General features: G+C 47.0%; 1 protein-coding gene across 1 annotated transcript in view; it reads left to right on the top strand.

The window, feature by feature from the left end:
- The window catches only part of CDHR3 (cadherin related family member 3), a 53,071-nt gene extending 39,251 nt beyond the window's left edge, over positions 1-13,820 (top strand). The window contains exons 13-19 of the mRNA XM_023751017.1: positions 1,603-1,774; positions 3,305-3,555; positions 5,612-5,793; positions 7,790-7,803; positions 9,071-9,102; positions 11,316-11,364; positions 13,058-13,820. Coding sequence (XP_023606785.1) covers positions 1,603-1,774; positions 3,305-3,555; positions 5,612-5,793; positions 7,790-7,803; positions 9,071-9,102; positions 11,316-11,364; positions 13,058-13,362 — 1,005 coding nt within the window. The 3' untranslated portion in view covers positions 13,363-13,820. The remainder of the gene's footprint in view (positions 1-1,602; positions 1,775-3,304; positions 3,556-5,611; positions 5,794-7,789; positions 7,804-9,070; positions 9,103-11,315; positions 11,365-13,057) is intronic.
- The last annotated feature ends 409 nt before the right edge of the window (positions 13,821-14,229 follow it).

The following is a 14,229-nucleotide window of genomic DNA, read 5'->3' as shown; positions in this document are numbered from 1 at the left end:
CACACCAGGTGGGGTAGATCTTAAAATGATGTGGCTTGACTGGGGCTACACTTCTTCTCAACCGTTGATGTTGAGAACCTGGTTAAATGCAGATTCTGAGCCCTCCGGTCTGGGGAGGGCCTGAGAGTCTGCATTCCTAACAGGCTTCCAAGCGGCGCCGATGCACCTGGCCCCGGCCCGCGTTTGGAGGAAGAAGGTTTAACAGGTCTGTGCTGTCAGTGGTTAGGATTATCTGCGAATAATACGATGGCCACGAGGACATCCGGCTCTTTCCCATTAGCACAGTGAAAACGCATGAGGCAAAATGAACTCTCAGCTCGCGGCAGGCAGCCCTGTGTGATGGAGAAAATGACTGGAGACAGAGTTCATTTCTCAACTTTGATCCCAATTTTCCAAGGGGGTCTGAGCCATGCTTATCTTCGTGTCCCAATTTCTCAACCTTTTAAATGGAAAGTCACCCGATCACCGAAAGCCTGACTAGTCTTGCTCCTCTCATGACTGGCTTTGAATTAACCGGACGATGGTTTTAATGATGCGTGAGGCTCGGCACTGCCTGCTGGGGGAGAGACGTGCTAAGCTGAAGGTAATTGTAGTGTTTGTTAGGCCGGCTTTTTGAAAAAAACATGAATGGACTCCACTCTGGGAGCTGACTGGAGTGAACATTTCAATTTATTCCAGGTCTTGGAAATGGTTGAAATCCCCAAATTTCAAAGGTAGAATAAATTTGACTCAAAATTCATAAGCTTTTCAAAAGGGTGATGATCACATAAGTCCCTTTCGGGGCTGACAGTCTATGATTCCGTGCTGGCAGGCGTCCCAGTCCATATTCCAATCTGCCAGGCATAAAAGACAGTCGTGAAAGAGAATGGCCTGGCCCTGCTCGTGGCAGGTGATCACCACCCGCTTAGCGCATCCTAATAGCCCAGGTTACAGAGGAGACACCAGCTTAGCCAGGTTCTCTCATTTCATCCCAGTGGTTCTCTACCCTGGCTGCATATTAGAATCAGCTGGGAACATAAAAAAAATAAAAATAATAAAATAAAAAGGTGCCCAGGCCTTACCTTGCAGAGAGTCCAATTGATTTGGTCTGGACTGGGCCTAAGAAAGTAGAGCCAGGATTGAGAACCATTGCTCAACATTCCAAAGTTAAAGATGCCACTTCCAATGCACAAGGGCAGTGAGCAAGGAAGTACAGAGGCTCACCGTAAACCCACCCTTGTTACTGGAAAAACAACCCAGCAATACCTGGGGATGAGCCCCACGTGTCTAGGTGCATTTACGTGAGGCTCTATGAATGTGTACATATATTATGCACATGTGCACACACCCAGAGTATAGAAGTTAATAGCGTAAGACTTGGAGTAGGACAGGCCTGCCTTCAAACCCCAGTTCTGGAACTCCCCAGCTGAATGGCCTTGGGTCAATTACCTAACCTCTCTAAGCCTCAGTTTCACCATCTGTAAAATGGGAATGGTCATATCACCTATCTCCGGGAAGGTTAAATGAGCTAGACCACAAAAAACGCAGAGCCCTGTGCGTGGCACACAGGAAGCACTCAGTAAGTTTTAGGTGCTAACAATGGCCACCTTCTTGCTGTTCCAGGTTACTGTTAACGTCCTGGAAGAAAATGATGAAAAGCCGATTTGTATCCCAAACTCTTATTTCCTGGCCATCCCAGTGGATCTGAAAGTTGGCACAAACATTCAAAATTTCAGGCTGATGTGTACTGATCGTGATTCCAGCCCCAGGTCCTTTCGTTACTCCATTGGCCCAGGTACGGTACCTGACATCGACAGTCCTGGCCTGGCTCCTGGGGTTGGAGGCCTTAGCTGCTGGTCATGGAGAATGGGTGGGGGGCCTGTGCTCTCACGCTGATCTGGGCACAGTGTGCATGGGTGTGGGGTGGTAAATGAGGAAAGCGAGGATAGGAGCCGTACTGGTCCCACTGCCTCCCAGTCCTCATCTTGCCTTCCCCTTCTCTTCACCTAACTCCTCCCAGATTCCCACACAAGGCTGCCCAGAGGCCCAATGGAGGGTGTATGCAACTGACGGTGACCCCCAAATTCCCAGACTATCATATGATTCGTGAATATTATTAGTGTAGTTTAAAATATTTTTTAGTCCAACTGCTCAACCTGCAAGCTTATAGTGGGGGCAGGGAATCCCAGTCCTCTCTCTGGATAATAATAGATTATATGCATTTTAAATGTATCCTTAGGAATTCTCTTCTGCTCCATTCATTTGCTCTCTTTAAAAATATACCATGGGGGAGGGTGACGAGGGGGGGGAAGAGCACCCCTCAATGGAAATGAGACCAAAATAGCTCATCTAATGAAGTGCTGGGGTCAGAGATTTAAACCCAAACAAGCAGAACAATTCCAAGTGAAAGACTAAAAACCCATCTTGGCCGCCTGCTGAGCCCTGGTGAGCATGAACTCTGAACAGTAGGGAGCCTCTTGAGCAGGCGGTGTCACAAAACCCAGGGGCAGAGGCAGCCTCGAGACCGCAGTTGCCGAAGATGGAAATAACACATACTGAGAACCCTCAGGCCTTTATGGAGCACTTCGCTGCTAAGGGAGTAAAAATTGCATCATCTCCTGCTCCATTTACTGGTTTTCAGTCGGTAATGAGTCTGGAGCCACCGGAGGAATGAGCCAGGGCTGCTTGGGCAGGCAGCCTTCCTGCCCTGTTCCCTAAGCTGTGAGCCCTGAGCCCTAACAGACTGCAGGGGGGAGGTGGGGATGGGGTAGATTCTGGAGCGCCTGGGACTGCAATCCCTGCAAAGCCAGGAGACACCTTCCTTCAGAGGAACTCCAGGGACACAGGTCACCAGTTCTGTGTGGCCCACCAACTTCCACGAAAGGCATGAAGTGAACTTGGCCTATGGCGAGGGATGCGGCCCCCTCTACGCTCTTGTGCCCACGTATTGGTCTGAGTGCGAGTTCCACATGGTTACCAAATAAATGCCGCCTGATAAGGACTGGCTAGAGAGGCTGCACCAGGATTAGGAAATCTCTGCCTGATGCTCCGCAAGATAGCGGCCATTCTCCTGGGACAGGTGTGCTGTGGTCCTTTTCTGCTCTCATCCCCGTTGCAGCCACACTGGTGGTGTGCGAGAGTTTCTTTATACTAATGAACTTTCTGGAACAGACAAGGCCGATATTGTAACCCTGGTGCATCGGAAGTAGCCTACACAGAGGTATGGACGTTTGTGGAAGAGACTGGATGTAGTTTTCCTCTACACATTTGTTTCTCACTCTCTTTTCTTCCTTTGCCCCAAATCCTTGTCTCATGTCTCATTTAGGCAATGTCAACAGACATTTCACCTTTTCTCCCAACGCCGGGTCCAACATCACACACCTGCTCCTTGCAACTCGCTTTGACTATCCTGGTGGGCTTGACAAGATCTGGGACTACAAGCTGCTTGTCTATATAACTGATGACAACTTGCTGTCTGGCAGGAAGAAAGTGGAGGCCCTGGTTGAAACGGGGACAGTGACACTGAGTATTAGCGTCATTCCTCCCCCAACCACGATTGTCACCACGACCCCCAGGGTAAGGATTTGGGGACCTGCACTCCTCAGTTAGATCCTTGTGATTAATGTCAATGGAGCCCTTGGACCCAGGAGAAATATGTGGGTTGGCTGAACAGAGTTGAGGTGTTTGGATGTTGCCAGAAATGGCACCCATGGGCTAAATTGGAGTAGTCTCTGTGGGTAAATAGAGATCTGGGTGAGGCCTGAGTCTTGTAGAGCCACTAACTTTTCCTCTCCTGCTAAATAAGGGTGTACACTTGTGTAGGAACTTGTGCTAGATCAGGTGCCGGCCAGCTGTGGCACAGGAGACAATTTTCATGGGCATGTGGCTAGTTGCTACCTTCACAAGCTCTTCTCTGCTTGCTCGTAAAGACTTATATTTTTGATATTTATTTTATATATTTAAATGCCATTTAACAAAGAAAAATCAACCAATTATCATGCACCAATCTGTACCCTACTCCCCATCTCCACTCCATCAAAATTCATTCATTCAATCTACAAGTATTGATCTAACACCTACGACAGTGATGGCGAACCTTTTGAGCTCGGCGTGTCAGCATTTTGAAAAACCCTAACTTAACTCTGGTGCCGTGTCACATATAGAAATTTTTTGGTATTTGCAACCATAGTAAAACAAAGACTTATATTTTTGATATTTATTTTATATATTTAAATGCCATCAACCAAAAAAATGAGTTCGCGTGTCAGAGGTTCGTCATCACTGGCCTACGATATGCCATTCATTTTGCTGCACAAGCCCAACCTGATCTCTGCTCTCATGGAACTTATAATCTGGGTCAGTTGCTCTCAAGTGTGGTCCCTGACCAGCAGCCTCCACATCGCCTAGACATGTGCTAGAAATGCACATTCCCGGGCCCGTTCCAGAATATTAGAGTTGTACCTCACCCAACCATGGTCATCACCACAACCTCACGGAAAGCACGTTGGAACCTGGAATCCCCAGACCTAGTAGATCAGAGACTCTGGGGCTGGGGCCCAGCAATCTGTGTTTTTAAACTCTGGGATTCTCACAGGCGCTAAAGTTTGAAAGCCACCGTTGTAAAGGGGGAGACATTACAAATACATGCAATTTAATAAAGGTATGCGATTTAATAAAATAACTACAGATTGTGACAAATGCTAGGAAGAAAAATAAGCAGGAGCCGAAAGAGAGGGAGGGAGGGAGAGTCTGGACTCTGACAACAGGACCCTCTCCCCCTGTGCTGTGGAGGAACCGACTTATATTTGTGTGACTCTTTTGTCCCCTTTCCTTTTGTCCCCAGTAAAAGCCACGCCCTTGGTCGGCAGCCCCATACGTGTAGTATGCCAAAGGAATGGCAATCAAAACCTTAGAAAATCACCTATGATACATGGTCAAATTTTGCCTCTCAGAGTCTTACCAAGAGTGGGTTAATGTTCATTTTCCAGGTAAAGGGGGAGACATTACAAATACATGAAATTTAATAAAGGTATGCGATGTAGTAAAATAACTACAGATTGTGACAAATGGTAGGAAGAAAAATAAGCAGGCGCCGAAAGAGACCCAGTTGTGGCATCCGCACTCCTGAGATCCCCATGGCTTGTTTGTCTGTCTCCCACCCTAAGAAGCAAGCGCTGAGCTGGAGGTTTCACTGTGATATCAACCCACTCACCTGGCAGCTTGTAGTGAGTGAACACCAACAAACCTACCAAAGTGTCACAAAAAACAACTTTCGCGGCTCATGCCTTCCCAGCAAGAGACAACGGCGCTATTAGTCCCTGAGCTATGCCATTTGGGGGCAGGGAAAAAAGCCAATGGCATTTTTAGCTTTGGGGAAGGGGAAGAAAGACAGAGAATAAAATTAGGCTTAGAGCTGCTTTCCAGTTCCCTAAATTTTCTGTGTTTTGATCTAATGGGTTTCTGGAAAGACTATAAATAGGGCGATGGGTTGAAGCAACAAGAACTATGCACACAAAGATGTCCCATTTATAGAACAAGAACAAAGAGTGAAATAAACACTCAACATGGGGAAGTGCTGTTGTCAGGAATGCCACCACCCTCCGCTCCCCCTCCCCCTTCTCTGTCCTTCAAGCCCAGGATCACCTACCAGATCCGGAGGAAGAACGTGTATTCTCCATCGGCGTGGTATGTGCCTTTCGTCATCACGCTGGGCTCCATCCTGCTTCTGGTTCTCCTGGTGGCTCTGATCGTCCAGTTGGCCAAAGCCATCCACAGGCACTGTCCCTGCAAGACTGGGAAGCACAAGAAACCTCTGTAAGTTGCCAGTGGGCTGGGCCCTTCCCACAACTGCCTCTGGGACACTGTTTCCAGTGATGTCAGGCTAAGGAAAAGAATTTCTTTACAGGGTAGAGAGGGCGCCTGGTGTGAAGGAAGGGAAAGGACACATGGGGAGAGAATCCTAGCTGCCCTTAGTCACGGTGTACCCTCTTCCTCACCTGCTGGGTCAGGAGACGGTTCCTTTGGTTTTCCTGGGCGCCTGTCCTGTCCTTGATGTGTTCTCAAAGAAATTGGGTTTCAACCCCTGGGTGACTTGCCCTGGATACATGCTTCAGAAAAAAAGCCCAACTGTGAGCAGTGCTCATCTTTGTAGACTATTTAAAGGATGGAATAGAATTAGAAAAACTGATAAGGAAATTAAGCTGATTTCCTTATCAAACCAAAAACTGATAAGGAAAATAATCATTGTTCTTTTACACATGGCCCTGATCTCTCACGCTCTAGGGCTGCAAATGCAGACCTGTTTCCTCTCCCTCCTACTCTCCACTAACATGCCTCTAACTACAACATCCTGCAGGGTTTCTTTTACTGGCCAAGTGAGGTATGAGCGTGAAGAGAAGAGATCACTAGATTGTTATAAGCTTCCCCCAGATACAGTTTCTTGAGTTTCAGAAGCTCTTACAATTAGAATGGGCTTTGGCGTTAGATAAGGCCTGGGTTCAAATCTTAGCTCTACCATTTTCTAGGTACATGGCTTTGGGCAAGTGGCAGCTGTGTCCTTTTTTGAAAACTAAACAATTAAATGAGCCAATGCAAAGACAGCACTTAGTACTGCTCCTGATATAAATGCTTCGATACACTGTTTTTTAAAAGCTTGTTGTATTATTTTTCATGGCTCATTGAGCTCAGGATTCTAAATTCCCAGTTTAGCAATAAGCCCAAAAATCTTATGGTGTTGGAACTTGAGTTTTAGAATTTCTCACTGGCAAAAGGAAGGGGTGATAAGACTCATGTGCCATTTAAAGGTATTTTGAAGACTAACTAGTACTGTCAAATAATCTAAAATCTATGGATGAGAGACTCAGAATAAAACTATAAGGCATTAGCATAAAGATGTGCTTTGCATTTTTGCCATATTTATTGGGGAAGTTGCTATTGGCAACCTTGACTTCAAGGTAAGAAATCCTTTAGCATCTGCTGAAATTAAAAAGGCATTTTTGTTTGGACTCTACTCACAAATTGATTTGGGGGAAAAAATAAATTGACTCCAAAAAGTGATGCTTAAACTTGTAAAGATGGTAGTGGGATTTGAGCAGAAGTTCTTAAAGCAAGTCAGTTATCCAAATTGCTGCAACTCACAAGCAATTTATGGTTAAAAGTTCAGTATGCACCTTGTACCTGTTTGCTTTAACTTACATTCTAAATATTAGTCATTTTCAACATGGTTGACTTTAAAAAAAAACTCGTTAGTAATTCAGACTCAGACCTGCTCTCTCTGGAAATTAGTTATACCATGTGGCAGCCAACATTTGTTCAATAGCAAAATAGAATAAAATCAGAGAATCCAAGGTTATCAGGGAAAGGGTCTGAGAGTCCAAGGCCAGCTTTTTATGTTACCAGAAACCAAAGTTTAGCTGCAGCCCTTGAACCGTCCTGCTGTGAGCTAAGCCTTCTGCTCAGTTAGCTACTGGGAAGAAAAATGGGGCAGGAAGAATTGCCGGTCAGTCTGATTGGGGTTGTTAAGCCTCGTCCAGTTGTCAGAGAAGATATTTTCCCTGAAGTTCTATAAAGCAATAATTTTCAAACTTATCAAACTCTCAGAACCTCCGTAGCCCCAAACCAATAGTGATGGAGCTGCTCTGTTTGGAGCAGGGGTGGGAGCCCAGCCTTCAATTTAGTCCCCATCCCTGGCTCCTTTCAATCCACTCCTGAATCCCAGGGAACACAGTTGCCCAAAGGGCAACGTGTTGTGAGTGTACGAGTACAGAATGCTCTCAGGTTAATTCTTATCCATCCCTTTTCTCCCCCCTAGGATGAAGAAAGGAGGTATGTACGGTGCCTATTCCCTTTGTTGCTGTTATCATCATCATCATCATCATCATCATCATTTTTTTCCATTTCTGTCGTAGTACATGAAAGGGTTCCGACTTGGCATAGAATCAGGATGTAATCTGTCTTGGTGGGTTTTTAGCCTCATCATCCACGTGTGGAATGAAACTGAGGTCAGGCGTAGCTGGAGAAAAGTAAGGTCAGGATACACGGTGCCGTTGGCCCACTCCAGTCACTCATTTTGGCCCCGCCTGTTCCCTACCCAGACTCACTTCTAATCAGCTCAACCTAAGCACCTAGAGGTCCATTCCCCACTGGGTGGGACAGGATCAAAGAATTCTCTGTGGGTTAAATACAGACGGTATGTACTCTCTGCTGACCCCTCCTGAGGACAGCTAATGCTCTGTACTGGACAGATGCCTCTTTTTAAAGCACAAATGATACTTTATTCTGAGATTGTAATGGATTTTATTATTTCCCAAGTTATTTAGGTCAGAATAGTTAAAAGGGGGGCTGGTGCAGTCATATGGGCTGGGAGAACGGAATGATTTCAGGGACGTTGGTGAGTTGAGCAAAGTCGATCTGACCAACTCTAAGCTAAGGAGATGTCGCCACCTGGTCCCGAAAGTTGTTGCCTCAAGGAGAACCCAGGCCATGGGGAGACAGGACAAAAAATTGGAAAATGTGTTTTTAAAAATGATTGTTTTAATCACTCCAATCATAGGTATGTGTGTTTGACATGCACACGGCACATCTAAGCAGGATTAGAAATTTAATTATAATGGTTATTAATCATATCACATGGGATGATTTACATAAATGAGATTTTCACAAATGATTTCCCACCCTAGTTCCTTTTTTAAAAGGGCACAGGGAATGGATACAAGGCATCCCCACATTATGAACAAATATATCAACTCTCTTTTTCTTTCTTACCTATAACTTATTTAAAACTAAATTCCATTTAAAAACTAATTTCCTAGGTTCAATAATAATAATAAGCTGGAAAAAGAGCAAAAAAGTTTTTTGCTTTGTTTTTTAATTCTATGTATTGTGTGTAGTGTGTGTGTGTGTGTGTGTGTGTGTGTGTGTGTTTCTGAGGAGATGGAAAGCCATCAGCAAACATGTCTACAGAGAAAATTTTTTGCCGTGTCTGCCATTCTGATTTCAAAGCCTGTTTAAGAGAAATCCCATGTGGAGGTAGAATTTTAAGGTCAATTTAGTGTCCAAAAAGCTTAACTTCTGTCTGTTCTATTCCCTGCAGAAATGAAGAAAACAAAAAGAGAAGTGGTGGTGGTAAGCTCGGCTGGCCCCGGGGCACCTGGCTTGGGTGGAGGGTTGTGGGGGGCTCCCGTCCCCCTTCCCCGCAGGCCCTGCCTCAGCCTCAGGGGGGTGTTTATCATTCAGGGAGAGGCTTGTATTTGGCCACTGGAACAGATTGCTGGGTGACGTGCTCCTGGTAGAATTTGTTCCCTCCACTGAACATGTCTGCTGATATATTTGCAGAAGAACTGGATTTCATAAATATTGAATAGTGGTGTTTATTATCTACACCAGCTCTCCAGGAGAGTGAGTTGGGGGAGAGGAGCTTAAAGACCAGAATTTAAGCTTTAGCCTTCAATAGGATTTCTTTCCTTTGCCCTTCCATAACCTTGAGGAAAAATGGATAAAGTGCAGTTCTTGGGTCTAGGATTGGCTCTGCCCATTTAGACATATGATCTTGCAGACTCCCTCAGCCTCCTTTTTTTAAAAAATATATTTTTATTGATTTTGATTTGGAGAGAAAAGAAGGGAGAGGGAGAGAAACATCTATGTGAGAGTGGGACATTGATCAGCTGCCTCCCAGACACCCCCACTGGGGATTGAGCCACAACCCTGGCATGTGCCCTAATCAGGAATCGAACCTTTTGGTGCATGGGACGACGCCCAACCAATTGAGCCACACTGGCCAGGGCTCCCTCAGCCTCCTTAAGCTTTAGATCCCTCATTTGTGAAATGGGAGTGAGGACGCCTGCCCTGAGAGAACAGGTGGGGAGATATTTTGGAAAATGTTAAGAGTCACACAAATGCCAAGTGTGATAGCCGGAGCGTTACTCCCCCCTATCGTAAGCCTTGTTTTTCTTTTACTGAGTTGATGACACTTAAAGAAGACACCCCCCCAACACACACCTCCCCCAACCTCTAATAATAAGACTTTGTTATGATCCCAGACCCATAACTTTGGGGAATGATGAGCACAGCCAGGAGGACAATTCAGTGCCCTAGAATTTTTGCTTCAGGCTCATCAGCGAAGTATTTATCTGGGTCGGTCTTTATACAAACAAGAAGAAGAGGTGATCTCTTGCTTCCAGGTCTTATTGTCTAAGGCAAGTACCCTTCATTCGGAGACTGCCTCAGACTTATGTAATATTAAATTAATCAATTAAATAAATAAATCTCCATGACCATAAAAAGCAGGGCTGTTGAGCTGATCAAATCGATGAAACCCACCCAGTCTCCATTTCCTCTCTCTTCAGTGCTGGGGAGCTGTGGACAAGTGAGTAGGTGGTGGCTTCAGTGATAAATACTGGGGTTGGAGGGCCCACTAAACTCCGAATGCAGTCCTCATCAGCATGCCAAAGAATGGCACCTTGGAGGACATCATGTGAGGGAAGAGGGTGTTTCAATGGGGTCGGAGGTCAGGTCCTAGATCAGTGGTTCTCAACCTTCTGGCCCTTTAAAGACAGTTCCTCATGTTGTGACCCAACCATAAAATTATTTTTGTTGCGACTTCTTAACTGTAATGTTGCTATTGTTATGAATCGTAATGTAAATATCTGATATGCAGGATGGTTTTAGGCGACCCCTGTGAAAGGGTCGTTCGACCGCCAAAGGGGTCGCGACCCACAGGTTGAGAACCGCTGTCCTAGAGGGTGGCACAGATTACAGATCAGGGGAGAAAAGGATATGGAGCACAGGGCGGAGGTAAGGCAGGCCAAGCTCTGATGCAACGCTGCACTGACCTAAGGGACACAGCCAGAGCCCAGGCTGGCAGCACATGGGTGCTCATCTGTGCCTGCCTTCCACGTCTGCCCGACAGTGAGCTTAGGCAACACAGATCTTAGCCGGTGTTTGTGGCATTTCTGCTCTTTCTTCTATGCATCTTAGATACCTTTTACTCAGGATGCTTTCCTACCCCCGAGTCTGGGTTAAATGTCCTCCTCCCACTCCCACCTGCACCCCCATAGCTTCCTCTATCCCCGCCTCATAGAGCCCTTATCACTCTGTATGGTAGCGCCTGTATGTCAGTGGCTTCCCCTGGATCGCAAGCTCTGTGCGGGCAGTAACCACTCCTGCCTGTTCACTGCTGTGTCCCCAGCATCTGGCACGGTGCCCATCGAGTAAATAAGCGCCCGGAAGGCCCTGGGTAAGAACCTGAGGCTGTGAGGATGCGTGGCCTTGCCTGGGAGGAGGATTGTGCTTGAAACTGTGTGAGGTTGTGCTGGAAGCTGTCTCTCTTCTCTCCTTAGGACACAATCCGGCTGAGCACGGTCTTTGACGGTGAAGCCACAGACCCAGGTAACGAAGTGGCCGTCCCACCCATTAGAGTGTCTTGCATATTCCAGGCTGGTAGAGCCTGGTCCAATTTCATGCCCTTAACTCCGTTTTGATCTGTTTGGTCAGCTCTACAGCGCTGGCCCTTCTAGGCTGCAGTACCGAGTGAGACCAGCTCGGAGCTGAGCTGCTTGCAGACACGTGATCGTGTGTGAGGCCTCAGAGGGTTTCCACCTCCAGGCTCCTACTCAAGGACCTTCCACAGTCTAGCCTCCCTTTCTAAATCTCAAACCAAGTCAAGGAACTGGTGAATCCAAGAACCCACATTTTTTCCCCCCTGCTCATTGGGATTGAGCCTTCTATCCCTGATCCTTTCTGATGCTTCCAACACCATCCTATTTGGTAGTGAGAGATACGGAGAAATGGGAAGGATGGCTTCTTTTTTTTTCCTAGACCAGGGCCAAGAATTTCTTCTTGGTTGGCAAGATAAACAGAGGTAAAGCTGGCCTCCAGAGCTCTCCTCACCCCCATGAAATCAGCTCCAAATTTAGCTCCTTTACACACATCCTTCCACTTACAAAGGCTCAATTATAGACATGAATACAGGGAAGGAAACCAAATTCAGGAGGCAAGTGTGTTGGCTCCCTGCCACGCTCACATGCAAAGGGCCCGGTGGTCCTCGGAAGGAGGATGGCTCCTCTCCAGGACAGGCTGCTGCCGCTGCTGCTGGAATTAAATTTCCCTCTATTATTAGGTACTTGTTACCATAATGTGCCCACATTAGCATAAGTGCTGGTGGATCCTCAGCGGAGATGGCAGGAGCAGGGGCTCGCCTGAAGCTCCGAGGGAGAGGCCGGGGGAACCAGGGCCTTCGCTCTGCATTTGTGTGTGTGAAGCAGGAAGAAGGAAGAAGTGAGCCAACCGGACACATGTGAGCAGACACGTCAATTAGCGTCTGCTGGCTCCGACACGATAAAAATGGCTCCCCTGCTTCATCTCCACGGGGGCCAGATTGGTGTGTCTGTGTCCACAAACCTCTGCTCCCCTAACATAAATACCAGTCAAAGTCTTCTCCTCCTCCCCTGGGGAATGCCTTGTAATAGCAGGCATTCAGGGGTCTTTTAAAAACAAACCAGAATGAGCCCTAACCGGTTTGGCTCAGTGGAGAGAGCGTCAGCCTGTGGACTCAAGGGTCCCAGGTTTGATTCCGGTCAAGGGCATGTACCTTGGTTGCAGGCACATCCCCAGTAGGGGGTGTGCAGGAGGCAGCTGATCGATGTTTCTCATCGATGTTTCTAACTCTCTATCCCTCTCCCTACCTCTCTGTAAAAAATCAATAATATATATATATAAAACCCAGAATGAGATGGGTAACCCCATTAGAAAGTGAACCTAATTTGTCCGAAGCTCCCATGGAGTCCAGGTTTGTGTGGCCTCCTTCTCATCTTGCAACTGAGACAGGCTGAGAGTCCCCGGAACCTTCCTGTCCCCGGAGGCGTAGTATTTGCTACCAGTGTGGTCGGAGCGGCGCAGCAGCCGCGGAAAGGGCAGCTGGTGAGGACTGATTGCACTGTTCACAAGCCTGCTTTCTGTCCTGGCGATGCTCAGATTCTCACCTTCTGGCATTCTTCCTCTGCTCCGGGGCTGGGGCTAGCCAGGGTGGAGATGGGGAGGAGAGAGTCGTTTGTTTACATGGTCATTGTATTTCCACCCCCAGTGACTGGTGCAAAATACGAATTCAACTCAAAAACTGGAGCCAGGAAGTGGAAAGGTTCCTTAATGCAAATGTCAAGTTGGAAAGAGTCCAGCCCCCAGGGAGCTGCTGCAAGCAACGCTGTCTCCTCGGGAGGGACCGGGCCACCAAGGAGCACCGACGAGGAAGGAGATGGGCCGAGTGGCCAAGCTCAGGCTTCGGATGCAGGCCCAGGTTCCAGAAACCACGATGGCAAGCCGGGCACCCCAAAGCACAGAGACCCCGCCCTCAAGAGCAGAGCTTCCCCCAAACCTCCGCCAGGGAAGTAAGTAGTGTGTGGTTGCTGGTCCCACAGAAGAGCAAGAGAGGGACCTCGACGCTCTGAGGGACGCTGCCTCCCCCTAAATTCTCCGGGAGCCTATGAGGTGCCATGGGAGGAAAAATATGGCCTGAGGGACTCGGAGACCCAGGGTCCCAAAGGGGATGTTTAAAACAGCACAAAAGGGTTTGATGGCCTAGTGGCCTTTTTCTGAGACGGCCCAGGAGAAGGTGGCCCCAGGTCTCTGTGCCTCTAACCAGCTGGACTGCTGACTTTTGGACATGGACTTATTATGTTTCTTCTTCCCATTGATTGCTAGGCAGCTCCATTCAGTCCGTCCCTAGGAAGAGCACAGAAATTTCTGATAGTAAAGCTGAGGACTAGCCACACTTCTGACTTCATCTTATTTTCCTGCCTTCCTTTTAGCATTACCCAGAATTCTTCATTTATAAATGCAGTTCAACACCATCCACCTTTGTAAGTCACCTTAAATCAGCGGTTCTCAACTTGTGGGTCGAGACCCCTTTGGGGGTCGAACGACCCTTTCACAGGGGTCGCCTAAGACCATCGGAAAACACACATATAATTACATATTGTTTTTGTGATTAATCACTATGCTTTAATTATGTTCAATTTGTAACAATGAAAATACATCCTGCATATCAGATTTTTACATTACGATTCATAACAGTAGCAAAATTACAGTTATGAAGTAGCAACGAAAATAATTTTATGATTGGGGGTCACCACAACATGAGGAACTGTATTAAAGGGTCACGGCATTAGGAAGGTTGAGAACCACTGCTTTAAATCTTTTTCAAAAGAAGCCATGCAGTGAAAAAGAAATGGGTGAATAAGTAGTGGGTTATTCTTCTGG

This window comes from Myotis lucifugus, unplaced genomic scaffold (assembly GCF_000147115.1).
Source record: "Myotis lucifugus unplaced genomic scaffold, Myoluc2.0 scaffold_18, whole genome shotgun sequence".
In the NCBI taxonomy this organism is placed as follows: domain Eukaryota; kingdom Metazoa; phylum Chordata; class Mammalia; order Chiroptera; family Vespertilionidae; genus Myotis; species Myotis lucifugus.
Note: the sequence above shows the minus strand (reverse complement) of the source record. Positions and strands in the feature narration are given on the sequence as shown.